General features: G+C 49.6%; 1 protein-coding gene across 4 annotated transcripts; it reads right to left on the bottom strand.

Annotated features, from left to right (window-relative positions):
• Positions 1 to 5,048: 5,048 nt before the first annotated feature.
• Positions 5,049 to 11,465, bottom strand: KRT5 (keratin 5, type II). 4 transcript variants are annotated; one of them, XM_012002015.1, is made up of 10 exons: positions 10,215 to 11,465; positions 9,419 to 9,633; positions 8,584 to 8,644; positions 8,384 to 8,479; positions 8,078 to 8,242; positions 7,598 to 7,723; positions 7,112 to 7,332; positions 6,330 to 6,364; positions 5,676 to 5,738; positions 5,049 to 5,621 (listed from the first exon to the last, which is right to left on the bottom strand). In XM_012002015.1, exons 1-10 carry the CDS (start codon positions 10,764 to 10,766, stop codon positions 5,416 to 5,418), a joined length of 1,740 nt encoding a protein of 579 aa, XP_011857405.1. In that variant the 5' UTR covers positions 10,767 to 11,465; the 3' UTR covers positions 5,049 to 5,415. The 4 variants fall into 4 exon arrangements, with proteins under 4 accessions (XP_011857405.1, XP_011857410.1, XP_011857420.1 ...); XM_012002020.1 differs by having other exon boundaries at positions 5,049 to 5,738; positions 10,215 to 10,492; positions 10,562 to 10,864; XM_012002030.1 differs by having other exon boundaries at positions 5,049 to 5,738; positions 10,215 to 10,492; positions 10,598 to 10,864.
• Between the last annotated feature and the right edge of the window lie 8,777 nt (positions 11,466 to 20,242).

Genomic DNA, 20,242 nt, shown 5'->3' with positions numbered 1-20,242 from the left:
TGTATAAGTGCCACATTTTCTTAATCCAGTCTATCATTGATGGACATTTGGGTTGGTTCCAAGTCTTTGCTATTGTGAATAGTGCCACAAAACCATACGTGTTTTCTACCTTTAAGTATGCTTTGTAATTTTTTTGTTGAAAATGGGTGGAAGAAACTGGTAAATAAGGCTTTAGTAATGTAGTGATGAGGTATGAGGTGAGGGGAGGTGTTCTATGACTAGGATTAGGTCTCAGTCTTTTAGTGAGCCTGTGCCCCTTGGCTGTGAACTTCACAAGTGCTTCTGAGGTTTTTTTCACCTCTTTAAGTAGGTCCAGCATAGCTGGAGGGAGCTGGGGTTGGGTATGTCCCTTTCTCCAGTTAGACCAGGCTCTGATAAAACCTCAGCAGGGCTGGCTGTGGTTAAATAGTTTTTCCCAACCGCAGACTGCCTTAAGAACAGAATGCTCTGGCTATTTCAAAATGATTCTTTGTCTGCTCCCTCTACTGGAAGCATGGGATTTTTCTCACATTTTCTCTGTGAGGACCTGGTGGAGCCCCTGGAGGTAAAACTAATGAGAAAGTATGCCCCTCTAAGACTGGGCTCCCCTGGAATTTTCAGCACTCAGACTTATTCACCCGGAGCCTCTGGCAATTTACCAATTACAGCTGAGGGTTTTCTACCTAACTACTGGTTCCTGTGGGGATTTCTCCTCATGGGTTACTACTCTAGTAAGTTAGGATTCTCTGTAATTGCCTCTCTAACTCTCCAGTTGGAAGGCAGTGAGTGGTTTGCCCTGTAACCTCAGTTCTCGGACAGATGAAGAAGAGTTGTTGCTTTTCATTTGTTCAGTTTTTTACTTTGTGTTAGAATGCAGTGATGGCTTTCAACCTCCTGACGTGCCAGACCCAAAACTAAAAGTCCCTCTGGTCTCTCTTGCTCTTTAAGTCGGAGCTGAGGTTTTCTGCCCTTTGTTTCCCCTCCTTGCCAATACCTGCTCCGCGGGGCTCCCCTTGATCACCATCAAAAGACCAACAGTTATTGTCACGCAGACATGCAAATGTCCTTCTCATGCTTCCATCTTATTACAGATACATGAGTCTGCCATAATTCTGGGACAAAAATGACATATGCCTCCCACTAAAAACTGAAGCTCAATCTGGGTCCACCTGCAGAGGAGGAGTCCTCTCTTCAATTCCCAGTAGTCCTGCCCATCATAACTACACTCAGGAGTTCCCATCTGACAAATAAGTTGTCCTAATCTTCCCTTGCAGTGCCCCTGAATGGAGTGTGACGTACCTTCTGATGCATTCTGCATTTCTGCACTGCTTTTCTTTGCTCTCTTTGCCTTCTTTTGTTCTGTTGAATAAAGCAGATTGAGAATATGAACTTTTCTGTTAGATTGCCTTGCTGACCATGTGCTGGTTTAGAAACATTCTCATCCCACAAACATTCCTCATCTTCGAGGAACTGCCCCTCTCCACACCGACAACTCACCATGCTCCACATCCTCCTCTGTCAGAGATTCTGTAGAACACTCTGGGTGGACGATCACCAATGTTGTATAAGCCCCAAAAGCTGTTAGGACAAGTTTCCGGTGTGCCAGGCAAAGTCTGTTCTCCTTCCCCAACTGAAAAGCTCCAAGACAGCAGGCTACTGGCAAGGTACCTCACCAGCCTCGAGTGAAGGTCAGCTCTGAGAGGCCAACTAGACGCCAGCTGGCTTGAGACTTGGAGAAGGCATTGCCATCCAAGTCACTTGTGAATAGGGTTGTTCAGACAAAATAGAGAATGCCCAGTTACATTTAAATTTCAGAAAAACAACAAGAAATATAGAGTAAGTATGTTCCACATGTTGCATGGAACATACTTATACTAAAAAATTATTTGTTGTTTATCTGAAATTCAATCTGAACTGCACATCCTATATTTTTGTTTGCTAAATCTGGCAACCCTGACTGTGAAGTCATCCTGCCTTTATGTGGAATCACAGGCAAGGGCACAGGTTGTTGGGCTACTGCTTTGGATTTCTCCTATAAGGGGCAGACAATAGACAAGGACCAAGCTTAAGACCCTTCCTCCAAATCATCCCCATTAACTAACCCATAGGTTACTTAAAAGTTTTGCTCAGTTTCTAAATATTTTTGAATTGTTGAGCTATATTTCATTACTGATTTCTAATTTAATATGCCATAATCATGGAATATAGTCAATATGTTTTCAATATTTTGAAGTGTATTGAGACTGTTTTATGGCTTAGCATATTACTTATCTTTGTGTATGTCCTAAGTACACTTGAGAATAACGTTGTTGTGGGTAGTGTTTTGTAGTTCTTTGTATATTCTGAATACAATTTCATATATATATAAATTATGTCTACATATAATATACTATTTTTATATATTCAAAATTTTCCAGGGCTGTGGCTTACTGTTTTGCTCTCTTCATGTTATTTTATGAACAAAGTTTATCAATTTTTTAAGCTAAGCTTTTTTTCTATCTCATTTAAGAAATTTTTGCCTATCCTCAGGGCATAAAGATATCTTCTGTTTTCTTCTGAATGAATTATTGTTTTACCTTTCACATATAGGACTATAATACAACTGAAATTGATTTTTTTCTATGGGCTGAAGTAGAAATCATAATACATTTTTCCCATATAGACAGCCAACTAACCTTGTACCATTTATCAAAAAGACTATCCTTTCTCTATTGCACTGTAATAGTACCTTTGTTGTAAATCAATTGAGTCAATATGTAGTTTGCTTCTAGGTCACTCATGTGGAAGAAGAACAGTTACTATGTGGCATGCTGAAGCCACGCTCCTAAAAACAGATGGCGGCCAGGTGCGGTGGCTCACGCCTGTAATCCCAGCACTTTGAGAGCCCGAGGCAGAAGGATCACCTGAGGTCAGGAGTTTGAGACCAGCCTGACCAACATGGAGAAATCCCGTCTCTACTAAATATACAAAATTAGCCGAGCATGGTGGTGCATGCCTGTAATTCCAGCTCCTCGGGAGGCTGAGACAGGAGAATCGCTTGAACCTGGGAGGTGGAGGTTGTGGTGAGTCGAGTTTGTGCCATTGCCCTCCAACCTGGGCAATAAGAGCAAAACTCTGTAGGAAAACAAAAAACCAAAAACCAGAGGGCTTACTAACTAGTGTCCTGTAAAATGTCTTGGCTGCCGTTGCTGCCGTTGCTGCTGTTGCTCCTGTTGCCACCGCTGCCGCCGCCTATGCCTCTGTTACCAGAAAAGATCCTCATCCTCTGGGCTCTATGGAAAAACATGCATGGCACAGCCAAAGGGTTAATTCAACTATTTCCATATTTCCAGGCCTTGAACCCTGACAATACAGATTTGAGGCTCTTTGGAGGAATAAATATATAAATATGAGCAGAGTAGAGAGAATTCCTTGCCTGCCAAATTATATTCAGAAACCACAAGAAAGAGAGAGAGAGAGAGAGACAGAGAAACCTGAAAACAGGGAAAAGAAACAAAAAATTAAAACAAAGGTCCATACTTTGATACAATTGGAAATCCGAAATTGGCTAAAATAATTTATACATCTAAAAGATAAAAAGGCGTGCAGCTTGTCTTGGTGTCTTCACCACATAAATTCTTTATTTCACATCTGCTGACATACAATAATTGACAATTCTTCATGGCCTTAATCCATACTGAAGCTCAAATTATACTTATACTTGGGGATCCTATCAAATTTAAACAAGGTACCCCTGTAATCTTGGGGAAGTTACTGAACACAAAATAGAGAACAAACAGGCATGCCTCACTTTAATAGCAAAACTACTGACTCGCTTAAATTTCCCACGATCATAGAATCCTCTAAAGTATCCCACATAGCATCCTCTAAAGTAAAGGGCATGGACAGTCTGACCCAATAAGTCATAAATTAAAATTAAATCAAATCCTTGGCATTTATAAGTTGGTTTGACAAAATGGAACACCATGGGCCTCCCCAACCCCTAGTTAAAATAGTTAATATGCCCCAGTGTGAATTAAAACAGGACCTTTAAGGAGTGAAGCCCATTAAATAGGATCTATTTAGAGAAGGGTTGTTTATGTCCATTATTTTTTCCATCAACAAGCTAATTTGGCCTATTTTTAAACTTGGAAAAAATGAATGGTGCCTCACAGTGGATTACCACAACCATAATGTCGTGGTCATGCCTACTAAGGCTCCATACTCAACATTATTGGAATTATTGATGTATCCAATCGGCAGCTGGTAGATATTTCCTTCTTACGGATTTGGCTGTCGAATATTCTGTTGAGTGCCCATTGCAACAGCCTCTCAGTCACAACTCGCTTCACCACCAAGGGGGCATGATGCAGCTTTCCTAGATACTCAGGAAGTGCCTCAATGAGCCTGCCATGACATGCGATTTTTGCAGTCAAGCTCTTAAATGCATCTGACTTTCTCCAGGAGCACAGATATGATTTATATTGCTGAATCCTCCTCCAAAGAGATGCATTTGATACACTCATTCAGGACATATAGATACCAAGGAGCTCAGAAAAAAAGGGTATGCCATTGTCCCACAGGTCATGCAAAGTCCTGCCACCTCCATTAAATTTCAGAAATTATTTGGTAAACCAAGAGCTACTCTATCCCTGACACTGTCAAAAAATAGCTATCGAGCATCTTAGTACCCACAATTTTTGGAAAAGGCCCAACATCTTTTAGGTCTTTTAGGTCCTGAAGGCAACATATTCTTCATTTATAAACTTTACTTAAGCCCAAATATGCTGCTACTTGCAAATCATCTCACCTTGCATAGGCCCCTCTTTAACAAAAGGCTCTAAAATCTGTCTAAATTGCAGTACAATGCACACGCCCATTAATGCCCTCCAGAGACTCCATTGTAGAGACTTTACAATCTCTGTGCTTCTTGGAGTCTCTGGGCCACCCCCGATAGCCACTTTCCCTTAAATGTTATTCCATTCTGCCTGTGAATCGTCAAAAGAACCAATCGCATCTGGGTAGACTGATCCTCATGGTATCTCTAGGCTGATTGTAAACCTAGAAGAAAAACAATTCTGCACACCAGCTTATATTATAAAAGCATTTTATTGAACACACTCTGGAGGTAGTTAGAACCAGAACAAAATTTGGGATTGGGGTGGCGATTCTGTTTTGACAATTTAGATTTGGGAATACTTTGGGTTCTTGTGTCAGCAGGGAGCATGCTGTGGGAAACCTAAAGGCTGATTTGAAGCAGAATGTAGAACTGTGGCAAGGGAGACCAGGGGCTGGGAATTGGGTTCTCCTGGGAACCAAAGAATGTGGTTCTGCAATGGGCTTGGTCTAGACTACTCTCCAGAAAAGGATAAAACATGGCTTGAGCAACTGCCTAGAAGAGGCAGTCTCCGTGGGCTGGGTTGCTGCACTTGGAAGGCAGTGACTTGCAGCAGACTCTTAGCTCTTGAAGCTCTTCCGGGAGGAGGAGGTGGTGGAGACAAATTTGACGCTGGAGTTGCTACCCCCACCACTGCCAAAGCCCACCCCCAGGCCTCGGCCACTGCTTGCACTGAAGCCAGAGCCCCCCACGCTAAGCCCACTGCCTAGGCCGACACCCCCACTGCTGCTGGAGTAGTAGCTTCCGCTGCTACCTCCGCCAAGACCTCCGCCAAGACCTCCACCAAGACCTCCACCGAGGCCGCCGCCAAGACCTCCACCGAGACCACCGCCGTAGCCACTGCCGCCGCCATATCCAGAGGAGACACTGCTTGTGACAACAGCTATAGGGAAAGGAGGGAGGACTCAGTGACACCGTCTGCCAGGCTGATCCTGCATGGCCCACTTATTTGATCTGCTGGTATTGGAGCACTCTACAGGGCCCCCTTTACAGAGTAACAAACAAGGCCCAGAAGAACTGTCATTTAGTTAAGGTCCCTAAAAAAGTGGGTGAGCATAAGAGGCAAGGTGCTAGGTACTGAGGGGAGCTAGGTACTGAGGGGAGCTAGGTACTGAGGGGAGTGAGGTACTACAGGGAGCTAGGTACTGAGGGGAGGAGCTAGGTACTGGGGGGAGCTATGTACTGGGGGGAGCTAGGTACTAGGGGGAGCTAGGTACTAGGGGCAGGTCAGGGGACAGTGTCCAAGAAGCATAGGATGCATGTCTTACCCTTTAAGAGATAAGACATGAACCACATTGTTTCCTGTCCCAATCTGTCCTTCCCTTCCACCACCCATACCTTACTAAGTGTATTATTATAAATTACCATATGCTGGGACGGGAAAGATTTGGACCTAGAAATAGCAGAATTCTGAGTTGGCACTAAATATATCCCATATTATTGTCATTGTTAATGTCTGTTCAAAGCTACTTACAGATGTTGACTGGTCCAACTCCTTCTCCACTGAGTCTGAAAGGAGAAAAATTGAATTAAGGGTTAACAGCTCCCAAAAAGACAGCATTAGTCTATGTGGCTAACTCCCATCCTCATGATTCCAGTTCATTCCATAAGCCAGGAGTCTGTATGCCCAAAAGCTGCTTAAGTTAAAGGAAGGGAGAACTCTCCCGAGGGACTTTCCAATGAAGAGGGATTGACCTAGAAACAAGTTGTTAGGAAAGAATTATAATTCACATTCTCCTACACCCACCATAGGGAAAGCACAAGAGATATGGGAAATATGATTATGTCAAAAGCAGTTTTTGCCTTGTAGGAGTTACATTCTGTGAGAGAATTTGGCACGGACAAAAATTCCTCAAACAGAAAGTAGTCAACGGGCAGTGTCAGAGGTTTAAGCAAACAGTAGTTTGGCAATCCAAAGGTAGGTGAGTTTAACTCGGCTGGAGTAAACATGAAAGGCTTCCTGAAGGAAGGGGTACTGGAGGACAAGTGGGGATGGAGGTGGGCATGATGGATATTGAGGCTGAGCAAAGAACGTGGGCAAAAGCAGAAAAGACACAAGTGTCAAGACAGGTTTGCTGAGTTGCTCAGGTGCCTGGAGGACAGGCAGCACCCAGGAACACTATATTCAGCTATATGGCTATGAGCCAGACTGAAATAGTATTGATGATGTGTCATTACCATGCACAAGTCACTGATCACATGTATGTGTGTTGTACACCCCACAGTGGAGCAGCTTATGTCATGCTGTCTGCTCACCTGCACTCCTCGCCCTCCAGCAGCTTGCGGTAAGTGGCGATCTCCACGTCCAGGGCCAGCTTGGTGTTCATGAGCTCCTGGTACTCACGCAGCAGCCGGGCCATGTCCTGCTTGGCCTTCTGCAGGGCCTCCTCCAGCTCGGCCAGCTTGTGTCTGGCGTCCTTGAGCGCCAGCTCCCCACGCTGCTCGGCATCCGCAATGGCGTTCTGCAGGTTGGCGCACTACAGACAGAAAGGAGGAGACTGGGGTTGCTTGGGTAGCTGAGCTGGGCCTGAGGTGTCTCCTTCTGAGATTCTGGGTCAGGCAAACCAAACTATCATGAATCCCAGACAGAAACCAGTACATCGTGGGTGGCAGGACATTTAAACACTGGTACTGGATCTGGCTCCGTGTGTTTAGCAAAAGTAAAACAAAATAAACAAAACAAAGTAGATGTCCCTTTTAGAGCTCAGGCCCCTTCCTTGCCCTCTTTCAATCACATCCTACCTGTTTCTTGACATTGTCAATCTCAGCTCTCAGCCTCTGGATCATCCGGTTCATCTCAGAGATCTCATGCTTGGTGTTGCGGAGGTCATCGCCATGCCGGCCAGCTGTCTGCTGCAGCTCCTCATACTGATGCGGCCAGGAAAGAGAAAACATTCTGTTTATATGAGTGGGAAGAACTTTCCCAAAGTTCACAGGCAGTGAGTTCTAAGCAGTGGCAAGTAGTCTGGGGCTGGTTCAGGCTCTTCCAAGGTCGAGCCAGTCTGGTGCCTTTGCTCTCCTGGAGACACTGGTGTAGATTCAGAGTGAGATTCTTTCTCAGGTCCTTGGGTTTAGATGGAAATTGTCTATAAGGCCATTCCTATAAAGCATCCCAATGGGTCTCAGCAGGTTCCAGGAGCCCCATCCTTGGTGTCATCATGGCCTAGAATCCTAGACATGGGTGTGTCCCCTCACTCAGGAGACAGTCATCAAAGCACCCACCTTGGTCTGGTACCAAGACTCAGCTTCGGTCCGGCTGCGGTTGGCGATCTCCTCATACTGGGCCTTGACCTCGGCGATGATGCTGTCCAGGTCCAGGTTGCGGTTGTTGTCCATGGAGAGGACCACGGAGGTGTCAGAGACGTGCGTCTGCATCTGGGACAGCTCCTGCAGGGAGTTTTGGAGTCAGTCATCTGGTTCTGTGTTATGTTATTTAAGGTCAGTTCCATTCAAATCTTCCACTCATTGTGATTTGACAACTTGAGGAAAAAAACCCACCCATGTGAAAAATTTAGATAAGTTTCTTACCGCATCAAAGAACATCTTCATGAAGTTAATCTCATCCATCAGTGCATCGACCCTGGCCTCTAGCTCCACCTTGTTCATGTAGGCAGCATCTACATCCTGGGGAAACAGGGATGGTTGGCACCGCACACACCCTACTTAAGTGAGCTCCACGCTTAGAGAGCATAGCTGCAGGCTGCCGGTTCTCTCCCACCCACACGTACCTTCTTCAGCATCACAAACTCATTCTCGGCAGTGGTGCGCTTGTTGATTTCATCCTCATACCTGGTGGTGAAAGGGATGGGAAGTGTTTGTCAGAGAATGAGCAACAGGTAAGGGGTCTTTATTTCGCAGTCAACTGTAAGCCTACTTTGCAGTGGGAAGGGGCTTCTCCTCATAGGCGGAGAGGGAGGGGACACTGGTAGCATGGGCCTCTGGCCAAGGTCCTTCCCCATTTAAATACTGCTTTTTCTGTAACCGCCTACCATATAATTCTATTATTGCTATAATTCAGTTGTTTCAAGCAGATTCCTGCAGAAAAGCTGTGCTGTTTCTCCCCAGCTGCGTTACCTAGTCAATTTCTCTAGTGTTCTTTTTTGAGCTTTCAGAGGCTTAAAAAAACAAATAAACAAAACTAAATCTAGCAGCCTAGTTGCTGGTTCATAAGACTAAAGAAATTATTTGAGCCACCAAGCTGGGTTGTGTCACCAGCTCCTGCTTCGAGACAAATCTATCCAAAGGCCCATGTACCGGAGAGGAAAGTCCCAGAGAGCAAGCCTTACATCAGGGCAGAAAATTCTCCAGGTAGTGCCAAGGGCACAGAGCATGTTGCTCTGGCTGTTGGCTAAGTTCCTTGCAGAGGGCCTGAGCCTGGGGCTGGAACTTTCTAAACATGAGCCTGGCTTGTGTTTTTGTTCGTTTGTTTTAGTACTGGAGGTGTCCATGGAAGGCATATCCTCCCAGTGCCCAAGGAAGGCATGGTAGTAGACTAGTAATGAAGCCCATCTGGTGCCAAAAAGACATCACCCTCCCCTGTGTCCACCCCCAACCCCAGCTCACTTGTTCTTGAAGTCCTCCACCAGGTCCTGCATGTTTCTCAGCTCTGAGTCCAGGCGGCCCCGTTCCCCAACGATACTGTCCAGCTGCCTCCTGAGGTTGTTGATGTACTGCTCAAACAACGGCTCCAGGTTCTGCCTCACAGTCTTGGTGCCCTGCTCCTGCAGCAGGGTCCACTTGGTGTCCAGAACCTTGTTCTGCTGCTCCAGGAACCGCACCTGGAGGGGAGCAGAGTTAGAAGATAGAGAAACTTGGATTTCATGTTCTGTGATCAATTCACTAAGGCGCCTCCCACCTCTTTCTGTCCCTCTGAAGCTTTCCTGTGCACCGTGCCTGGCCCTGGGCCCCAGGAGGGGAGGAGCAGACTGAGACACCCAAAGTCACTTTTCCAAAGGGAGATAGGGCACCTATCCAGGGCACAGAAAGCACTAGGAGTGCTGCTTGGAGTGGGTCCCGGCTCAGCGGTGGCTGCAAAGGCACTCAGGCTGCTGCCCATGCACTTGTCTAACTTCCTGTCCAGTCAGCCCCGTTATGTGTGGCATGGAATTCATCTCTCTGTCCAACAGTTGTCAAGAGGCCCTTGTGAGCTAACCTCTGAATGGGAAGAAATAACTCTCCCTTCCCAGCTGCCAGTCTAATTCAGAATGCGTCCACAAATCCAGAGCACAGAAACAAATGGAAACACAGAACTGTACAACTATAAAGGTATTTACACAAAGCCAAGGCATCTTCCCTCTTCCTCTCCCTTTGGCATTTACTTCAGACCCACAGTGATTTTTTACAAAAGATCGTAGCTCACCTTATCGATGAAGGAGGCGAACTTGTTGTTGAGGGTCTTGATCTGCTCGCGCTCCTCGGTCCTCACCCTCTGGATGCTGGGATCGATTTGCAGGTTGAGGGGAGTCAGGAGACTCTGGTTGACGGTGACCTCTTGGATGCCTCCAGGGGGGCAGACAGGAAAGCCAGGGCCACCGAAGCCACCTCCAAAGCCAGCTCCGCCACCGAGCCCAAAGCCACCACCAGCTCCACCGCCGAAACCAAATCCACTACCGGCACCACCTCCAAAGCCATAGCCGCCTCCAGCACCAGCACCAAATCGGTTCCTGAAGCTGCCACCACTAGTGCTGATGGATATCCTTTTGGAGCCCCCCAGATTGTAGAGGCTCCGGCTGCCATAGCCACCCACTCCACAAGCACCCCCAAGGCTGACCCTGCCGAAGCCACCACCGCCACCCCCGGACCGGGACACAGAGGTGAAGCTGGTGCGGGAGACAGACGGGGTGATGGCAGAGGCGGTGCTGAAGCTACGACTGCCCCCACTCCGGAAGGACACACTTGACTGGCGAGACATGGTGGCTTGTTCCTGGTGGAGCAAAAGAACCGGGCACTAGTGGGTTGGGAGATGCTGGAGAGAACAGAGCTCAGCAGGACGCAGAAGGTGGCTCTGTTACCCAGGAACGGCAATGCCCCCTTTTTATCCCCTCCAGAACTGGGCTGGGCGAGAGAGCTGTCGAGCTGTGAATGATTAAGTGGGCTGGGCATGCCTGGGGGGCAGCTGTGAGCTCACCCGTCACACCTGCACAGTGGTGTGGGGTGCAAACGCTTTCTTCCTGGCAGGCTCTGCTCAGTTAGAAATAACCTTGCCTTGCAGCACTGATCTCTTGGCAGCAAGTTGGTGATGCTGCCAGCAAGTATATTTTCACCATAGAGGCTGGGGGCTGAGAGCACCTCAAGAAGGATGCCAGGAAGTGAGGAGGCATTGGCATGGCCAGTGTCCTGAGGATTTTTACAGGACCAGAGGTATTGACAACCATCCCAGTACGGTACATACTGAGCATCTGCACTTCCAGTTTGGGGAAGCTGTCTATCAGTGGGGGGCAAACGATTCCCCCCAGTGATCTGCTCTTACACTTTTCCAAGCAGCAGGTTGCTGCAGGGTTTTCCCCTCTGGGAAAGGCAATCTGTAGCCTTATATCTTGGTTATGTGCTGGAGGGAAAATAGAGTTTCATCCTTTTCTGCACAATTTCTTTCTTAGGGAAGGCACAGCTATCCCAGAGCCCACTGGGCAGATCTGCCTGCAAGATTCAGGCCAGAGAATGTGGGAAGCCCTCAGCACCCCCTATAAACCACTTTGACCTTTTTAGTGCCAGGTTTATCCTTCCATAGCTCCTCCTAACTCAGCATTTGTTCTGCCCTTTGACCTTTTCCTTGCTCTTTGGCCTGGGCAGGACTCTGTGGGGGGCTTAGGAAACCCAGGGATCCCATGGAATCCCTTAAAAAAAACCCTGAGACTCATGGGCTATAGCGTCTCTTCTCGGGGGTAGCAACTCTGCCGGCTCCCCAGCCCCCGAGGTGTGTTCCAGCAAGCTCTATTCTACTAGGGAAGAAATGAGTCATCGTATGTGTTGATACAGGCTGAAGGCCGCCACAAACACATACCTGCAGGAGCTTCTAATCTCATCAGGAACATGTTGAGAGTCTGACGGCCTGTTATAACGGCGAACCACCCTGTTCCAAGCAGCGGGACTTGCTCTGCTTTCTCTATGCTGCAGCCCAAAGTCTCCTTCAGGGCCAAGGCAATGGAAAACGGGATTCTAAGTCTATGGATTGTCCTGCCAGAAAGGCTAGCCAGAGCAGGCCTGCGGGCCCAGGCAGCTGGCATGACAATCTGCCAGTTGCTTTAGGGAGGGCCCTGTGAGATCCCCTCTGCAAAACTTGTCTGGGGGGTTGTGGCACCAGGTGGAGGTAAGGGGATTTCTGATGAGGTTTTAACACACATCTGTTCTAAACCACACCCACTCTTTTTGGCAGCAGAACTGAGTGGGGTCACCTCTCTGCCGTCCCCCAAATAGAAGCAGGGCTCTCAGGCAGGACAGTGCTTGGGCCTTTCAGAGCTGCGGGGGGTGGGGGGGCCCTGTGGCCCGAGGCTGGAGGTAGGAATGCAATGGGGATGGGTTCAAAGCCTCAGGGAGGAGGGGCTATATTCTCAAGAGTAGAAGAACAGGACCCGACCCAGGCTCAGGAATCTCTCACCAGGGACTGCGGTTGGCCACAAGGAAGCCAAGGCTGTGGGAAAATGATTCCCTGGTGCTGAGGATCAGCTGAAACAGTGACTTCTCACCAGAGAGCTGCGATGAGCAAGCAGCTGACAGGTCAATCCCGGCAGACAGACCAATGGCTGGAGCCGGTCTTACAGGTCTTGAGCAAAGTGGTTTGGGTGGCCTCCCTGGCTAGAGTGTTTCTGAGACCCTCAGAGATGAATTGTGCTGAGTTCACCATTTTCACATTTTGTTGCTTTTTGGAGAACAGATGTGAGTGTCCTGGAGGCCTGAGACATACCAGGGGACCCTTGGCTCCTGATAGAACAGAACAGGTCCAAGCTTGAAGCAAGTGTCTGAGGTCTTATAGTGGGATGCTCCCTCTCCACTCGAAGATCACTATCGGGGTATGTCCCCACCACCACATACACTCACAGGTCCCAGGTACAGGCCTCACTGCCCTCAGGGAAGCCCCACCTCTCCTGAGACACTGGGACATTCTCTTCTCCCCATTCATTCTCCTCCCAGCTGTGTTGTGAAGAAAGAGGACTTGGCAGAGCAGGAATGCGTTCTGGCTAGTCTGAGGATTGCTAGAGTGTGTCAAGCTCAGATCCATGTGCCAGGGACCAACGGTGAGTGTGTGGCAAGTAACTGTGGCAGGGACTGTGTGGGTGCCCCACGGGAGAAGCAGCAGCACTCTTCTGTCCGAGTTTCATGGGAATTCTCCCGTGAGCAGGCAGAGCAGCCCCTCCCTCAATGCCAGACCTGGACAGGTATAAATAATGGAGCCGCTCCCGGTGGGGAGCCAGGCACCAGCACCACTGCGGCTTGGGAGAGTCCCACCCCAGCCTGGAATTTCACTGTGGCAGGAAGGGAGGGATTGTGTTAAGCTCACCAGGGAGCTTTTCTGCTGGGCACCCCACAGAGGCAGTTCCCAGGCTGGGTGGGACATGTTGCTCAGCTTCTCCTCTGGGTGCTGCTTTCCTCGTCAGCAGAAGACAGTGCAGCGCCCGCCCTGCTGCTCTCCCCATCAGAGAAGGGACAGTAAGCTGGCTGCCCTGGCCTGTCTCACAGAGCTGTGTGGGGAATGCAGGACCTGGTCAGCGTTTCATACACGGAGAAGCCCTTCACAGACACCAGGGAGAGGGTGGTATCCATTCACGGAACAAGGGTTAGGCAAATCCTGCCATCCTGGCCCGGGATTCCTTCTCCTCAGAGCCTCCACTCCAATCTGTAGGGCTTTAGTAGAAGATACATTGAATAGAGCATGATAAATAGAACATGTTCAATAGAACAGCATTTGTACATAACCTCTAAGTCTCCCCCAACAGGGCAGTCTCCAAGGTTAGGGAACACCTCTGCATGGCCCACACTCTCAACCCAGCCTTGGGCACTGGAGGTGTTCCACAGATGTTTTCTGCGTTGAATCGACAGACAGAAAATCCTCTTCCTCCACTCCTTCCCCAGATTGTTATGTGAAGCCCACAATGGCAAGAACCTCAACTGCTTTTGTACCAACCTACATCTACATATTATACATAACAGAATGTATATACATTATATATATTCACATATATTTCTGTGAATCCCCCAGCCCTATGCTGAGTCCCAGAGTCCTGTCCATCTGCCTTTGTCTCTGGGTCCATGTCTACAGGATGAGTCTCTTGTCCCATTCACACTGGGTATGCTCTATGTTTAGGATTTAGGATTTAATCCAGCGTTTAGGATTCTTTATTCCTTAGGCTTCCCTCCATCCTTCTTCTCCCCTTGCCCTCATCCTGAGAGCGTTCTGCATCTGAGCCCACTAACAAGTAGCCTGCACATGCCACCCCAGCCCCCAGGCCCCTCCAGGAGAGAAAGAAAGCTTTAGTGGCCTCAACTTTGCAGCCCTTCCACCTCATGCTTGTTCAGCACAAACAGTGGGGAGCAATAGTTGAGGTGTGAGTCACCCTATTCACTGGGCTATGGTTGGCAGCCCCATCAGGGAGCCTGCAGCCAGATTCGCGGGTTGGGGAAGGGCAGATGGAACAGCGGGCCAGCCCCAGATAACTCTTCACAAAGCCCTAGCCTCGGGGGAAATTGAGGGAAGAATTTTCCTGCCTCCACCCAAAGTGGAGTGGAAAGTCAGTGGAATCTTGCCCCCATCCCAACCGTGGGTCCAAGCTCTGGTCCTAGCCAGATTCTCAGGATCACAGGGCCCCCGAGGGGAGTGGCCACTCTGTGGATCTGCGGAGCTGGACACACCACCCCCTCCCTCATACAGACCAGTGTCTCTAGGACTTTCAGACCCCAGTCTGAAAACCAGCCTAGGTAGAAAGGTAAATGTCCAGAAGTAAAGCAACTGCTCAGCGTTGGCTCAGAGGGCATTTGGGGGTGACTCCCTGCTGCCATTATTGAGGTCCTAGTGACAAGTGACTCCCTGGAGTTGAGTTTTTCTTGTGCGTGGGCTTTGCATACATTGTGGGTCACAGCATAGGTGCAAAAGCATGTGGCACCACTCCGGACCATGTCTTGGTCCTTACCCAGTCCTTGGATGGGTCTGGAACCCTGAACAAGTTGCCCAACCTCTCACTACATAGTTTTGCCCTGTGGAGCTGGGAGAGAAGGGAGGGGCCTGGGCTCATTGGAGGGGCCATGCAAGCTGGAATTTTAATTTTAAGCTGGCAGGAGCTGAGCAGGAAGTGAGGGGCAGGCCTGCAGGGAGCTGTGGGGAGCTACCTTGGCCCCCATCCCTTAGATTCAACAGCCGATTGGCCCTGGCAGGAGAGTGTGCAGAGCAGAGCCCTCTGCTTCCCTCCAGCAGGCCCCTGCAAGTCTGAGGAATGCTCTTCCCTTGTTTGAAGGGTGTTTTGCTCACGGCATACCAAACTCTTTGAAAATCCCCCTTGGTTGATTGAAACTATGGGCTGGAAATCAACAAATACTTTAATTAGTCAGAGGGACTAAAAAAGGATATACAGCAAAATCCTCTGCGCTTTGCTTTCTCATAGAGGGTGGTTTTATTTTTTAAATAAACGCATACATACGAGAGACCATGTGCCAGGCACTGCCCTTCACACTTTACATATATGAATCTGAAACTGGAGCATGCAGAGAAGGGCTCTTAGCACTTCCTCAGCTTGGCCGTCCAAGGTCGGTGCGAGTGTGTCCCATACTCTGGGGATGTGCAGCCTCCCTCTTCAGTGGAGAGGCAGAGACACGACTCATTTACACCAGGTTGTATCCCTGCAGGATCAGAGGCACAGAAGGAAGCTTGCTGACATCCCTAACGCACCCCCTGTTCCATTTCTTCCTGCTACTTTCTGTTCCCTCACCAGTAGCCACAACTGGGAACAGGAAGGCAGAGGAGACGCTGCAGCTGCCTGCTCTCTGAGTTTGTGTTTGGCTCAGGGCTTCCTGGTCTTGGCAGGGACGGCAAGTGACAGAAACAGAGGCTTATTCCCTCTGACTTTCCTGCTTTGGGTGAGCTCTGATCATGGGTGAGGGGCAGGTGGGGTGAATCACTACAGAGGTTGGTAATATGATGGGGGAGAAAAGAAAGTAAATGACAGCATTGAGGCTGGAGCTGTTACCTCTCCCAGGGCCGCCCTCGGGAAATGCGCTCGGCATTTGCACAGTCCTCAAGGCCAGGGGACACCTTGCTGGCCCCAGTCCCACCATCTATGTGAGACTGTGACCCTGTGTCCTTCCCCATTTCCTCCTTCAGACTCCGGGACACACCCACGTTCCGTGGGCACCTGTGAACACTGACCTGCTCACTGTCCACTTGGACCAACGATCGCTGTTGAAGGTTTGTGAAAACAGGTTAAGGCTTCTTCCAAGGGAGGCACAGTGTGAAAAGCAACTGAGAAAAGACATCGTGTAGGAGCGTTTCCATTCATACCAGTCATTGAATCAGGTCCTGTTCCACATGTGTGACTTGGCCAAGGCAGGTTCCATGCACTGGACTCCTGGACTCTGGTTGTGTTACCCTGTGTCCTTCCCCATTTCCTCCCTCAGACTCCGGGACTGCAGACAGGGCTGGGTCTCCTCTAGGATCTCCTTGCCAGACCCAGGATCCACATCACTTGACAGTGATGGGTCACTGTGCGAGGGCTGGGTTAGGGAAGCTGGCCTGACTTGGTTTCAGAGAAAAAAATCACTCTAGCAATCCATCCATGGAGGAACAGACTGAGTTCAGGGAGGTGGAGCCTAAAACCAAGCCCTTGGCAAGGTGAGGTGAGAGCCAAGCCTGGGTCCTGGTCCTGTCCCACTCACTGTTGTTGCCCTGCACTGCCCATCTGGGCCTCAGCAAGAGGCTGCTTGTCTGCCAATCCAAGGCTGCATGTCTCAGTCCCCTTCAGAGAGCCATTTCCCGAGGGCTGTGTCCATGACAGGGCTGACAGGTGACTGTGATGGGTAAGGGTGGTTTTACTGCTTCCCATCCCTCCCCTGTCCAGAGCCCTCATATCCAGGTGCTGGTCTGGGTCTTTCCAGGGAGCAGACTGGCCTTCAAGCCTAAGTCAACACCGAAGCCCGTTCCTCTGAGGCATTTGCCTGCTCTAGGCCATGAGGTGCCACCAGTCTGCAGACGTTGATTGCCCCTACTCCACTGGCTGATGTAAGGAGTGAGAATTCACACATGACTCCCTCTGCCCGTGCCCAGAGCCCCACAGTGCTTAGCTGGGTCTCTAGTCAAACCCACATCCTGTGAAACAGTTGTCAAGGACTCCCATTATGTCTTGTTCATTCACAAGTCCCTGGTCCCCAGGGCCTTTCAGCCTCACCTCCACTCTCCAGCCAGGTGGATCCCTTCACAGCCTCAATCCCATGCCTGCTGGTTCCCGATTTAATGTTAGAGGGTCAGTGCTCAGTGCTGGTTCTGCCTGCTCCCTCCCTCCCTACACTGTGCCTCCCCACTCCCATGTTCTCTGGCACAAAACGTGAAACAAGGACTCAGATGCCTTCTCTGGCAGTCTCTTGCAAATGGGGGAGATGTGGAGATGTATCTGATGATTTCTAGACAACTTGTCTCTGAAGTTCTGGACTTTGATGATCCCCAAAAAGCTCACAGCGTGGGATGAGCCTGTGCCCCCGATATGCTCAGTGGCTTGGTGAAAGATGACAGCAATCGCCACACTTGGGTGGCACTGACTGTGAGCCAGGCATGGTTCTGGATGTATCAATCATTTACTCCTCACAGACTCATGGGGTGGGCCTATTATGATCCCTGTTTTGCAGATGAGAAAACTGATGCCCAGAGAGGGTAAGCAACTGGCAAGTGACAGAGCCTAGGTATGAGCCCAGGCAACAGTGTCTCCAAAAGCCCTTGTCGTCACCATTGTGGGCACTCAGATTCTCAGTGCAGGACTTGTGATGTGACTCTGAAGAGGACGACTTCAGCAGAGGCCTCAGTCTCCAGACAGCCTGTGAAGGCAGCAAACAGAGAGGGCCCCAGGTACCACTCAGCGGTCAGTGTACCTCAACATCTTCCAGCAACCCCAAGAGAGAGGAACCCTATCCTGGAGTATAGACAGGAGAGGAGCCCTTGGAGAGTCCTTCCCTTCTCTGGACTGCCAGAACCCAGGGCAGGGCCACTAAGACTCTGGGGCAAGACTCAGGGGATTGGGGTTCCCTATAAAATCCTATACAGTGTCCTCAGGGGTGAAGCTTGGGGATCGTCTGCCACCCATCTCCCTCCTACCCTGGCACCAGGCCCAAGGTAAAGCCCAGATGCCTCCTGGGGCAGTCCTTCCAGATGCCTGAGATGTGGCTAACAACTGCTGATACCTCCTAATACCTCGGGAGTAGCCCGGTGTCTTGGCCCAATCTTAGCAATTTCCTCTATTCCTCACCTCTCCAAACCCCACAACCACTTATGGCCAAGACATTTAAACAGGGCCCTGCAACACTTTGTTCAGGATGAGCAGAGGCCATGACCTGGAGGGTATGAAATGGAACGACTCAGCCTGAGCGTTATTTGGCATTTTGGATCCTTTGGGATGGGCCAAACCATCTGTGGCCTCATGGAGACTGACCAGCTCCTTGCATGAGGTTGCCCCACTTAGAAAAGAAATTAGCACCATTCACTGAGATATGTAGCCTCGTTGCTTTTGGTGACACTGGACCTGATTTCCTCTAGCCCTTCTTTGAAGTGAATGGACACTGAGTGCTTAATGTGTGCCTGACATTGTGCCAAAATGTAGCATGCATTGTCTTACTATTCAGGTTATCCGCAGGTGATCAGCACTAGTTATTATTCCCATTTTCTGAACCTCAAAAAGGAACATGTCTTACCTAAGTTCATATGGATAATACTTGTCAAAACTGGAATTTGACCCCAGGTCTGGCTGCTCCTAGAGCTTATGCTCTCAATCAGCACATAAGGGGAAGTGCTGAGGGGACCCTGAAGAGCCAGTATCCCTATAAACAACATCAGCAGCCCATATACTGAAGTCACGCAAATAGACATGCTTCTTAAACAAAATTATATGCTCCTCTGCAAACCAGCTTTGACATAGATCTGCCATGCCACCACCCCTCCCAACCAGACCACCACGTCTAAGCCCCAAGCCCTACCCAGGAAGAAATTCTGGGGGTGCCCCTAGGGTCATCAATGCCACAATGCCCCCTGCAAGACGGAGCTGCCAGCTCTCTGGATCTGTGAGACCCAAATGCTCTCCACCTACCCATCAGCCTTCCCAGGCAGGGCTGTGCCAAGGAGTGAACAAAAGCTCCATTCACCATGAGCCTCTCTCCGCCCCCACCATACCCTGCTTCCCTCCTCGCCCTGCTTCCCTCCTCGCCCTGCTTCCCTCCTCAGCCACCTGCCCTGGGAGTTCCAGCCAGTTTCTCAGTCTGCTCTGAGCGCTTGACCCAGCCATCAGCCTCCTCATCCCCAGGCCATCCTGGAAGGGAGGGCCTCAGTGTCCAGGGCTGGGGAGACACTCAGCAACCACTGATGCCATGCAGCAGATGCCATGACCTGTCTAGGCCTCTCGGGCAGCTGACCCGGGCATGCCCGAGGGCTGGGCCCCCTCACTGTGGCATCAGCCATGGCCTCCTGCAGGTTGGCACACCGCCCTCAGCAAAGAACAATAACATGTTATGGTCTGCAAGTCCTCAGGTACAACATGGCTCCATTGTTCTGAGTCTGGAAAATGATCTCACTCTCACCCTGAGAACCAAGGTTCGCCCCAGTCCTTCAGTGAAGTGGGGCCCTCCTTTGCCCAGGAATGCACAGTAGCTTCCTATTGGCCTTATCCTCAACAATGTGTTCTTCTGGGACCCCCTTCCTCATCATCTCTCCTACTATCTATGATAGGCAGAATTATGGCCCCCAAAGATGTCCCCATCTGAATCCCCAGGAACTGTATATCTGTTATGTTACATGGCAAAGGGAGATTAAGGCTGAAGATAGTATGAAGGTTGCTAACCACCTGACCTTAAAATAGGAAGATTATTCTGAATTATCTGGGTGGGCCTAATATAATCCCAAGGGTCCTTAAATGTGGAAGAGGGAAGCAGGAGATTGGAGTGACACCGTCTGGGGTGAACTTGATTCCCTGTTGCTGGCTGTGATGAAGGCAAGAGGGCCATGAGCCAGGGAATGTAGGCAACTTCTAGAAGCTGGATATGCAGGGAAGCAGACTGTACCCCAGGGTCTCCAGGGGAAGTCAGTGCTGCCAGCACCTTGATTTTTGCCCAGAGAGACTCTGACCTCCAGATCCATCACATCTTAAATATGTGCCATTCTACCAGAGTTTAGGGTAACTTTATTACAGCAAGAACAAGAAACCATGTCTAGAC

This window comes from Mandrillus leucophaeus, unplaced genomic scaffold, assembly GCF_000951045.1.
Source record: "Mandrillus leucophaeus isolate KB7577 unplaced genomic scaffold, Mleu.le_1.0 Scaffold118, whole genome shotgun sequence".
Classification (NCBI taxonomy): domain Eukaryota; kingdom Metazoa; phylum Chordata; class Mammalia; order Primates; family Cercopithecidae; genus Mandrillus; species Mandrillus leucophaeus.
This window is presented reverse-complemented; position numbering and strand designations above follow the sequence as displayed.

Bases quoted from the DNA above. Each gene is read 5' to 3' on its own strand.
- KRT5 (XM_012002009.1), bottom strand. From the start codon at position 10,766: ATGTCTCGCCAGTCAAGTGTGTCCTTCCGGAGTGGGGGCAGTCGTAGC. The intron at 7,724-8,077 runs GTGGGTGCTTTG...TGGCCGCATCAG, and splicing joins AGTCTTGGTACCAGACCAAG to TATGAGGAGCTGCAGCAGAC. The intron at 7,333-7,597 runs GTAGGATGTGAT...TTCTGTCTGTAG, and splicing joins TTGACAATGTCAAGAAACAG to TGCGCCAACCTGCAGAACGC.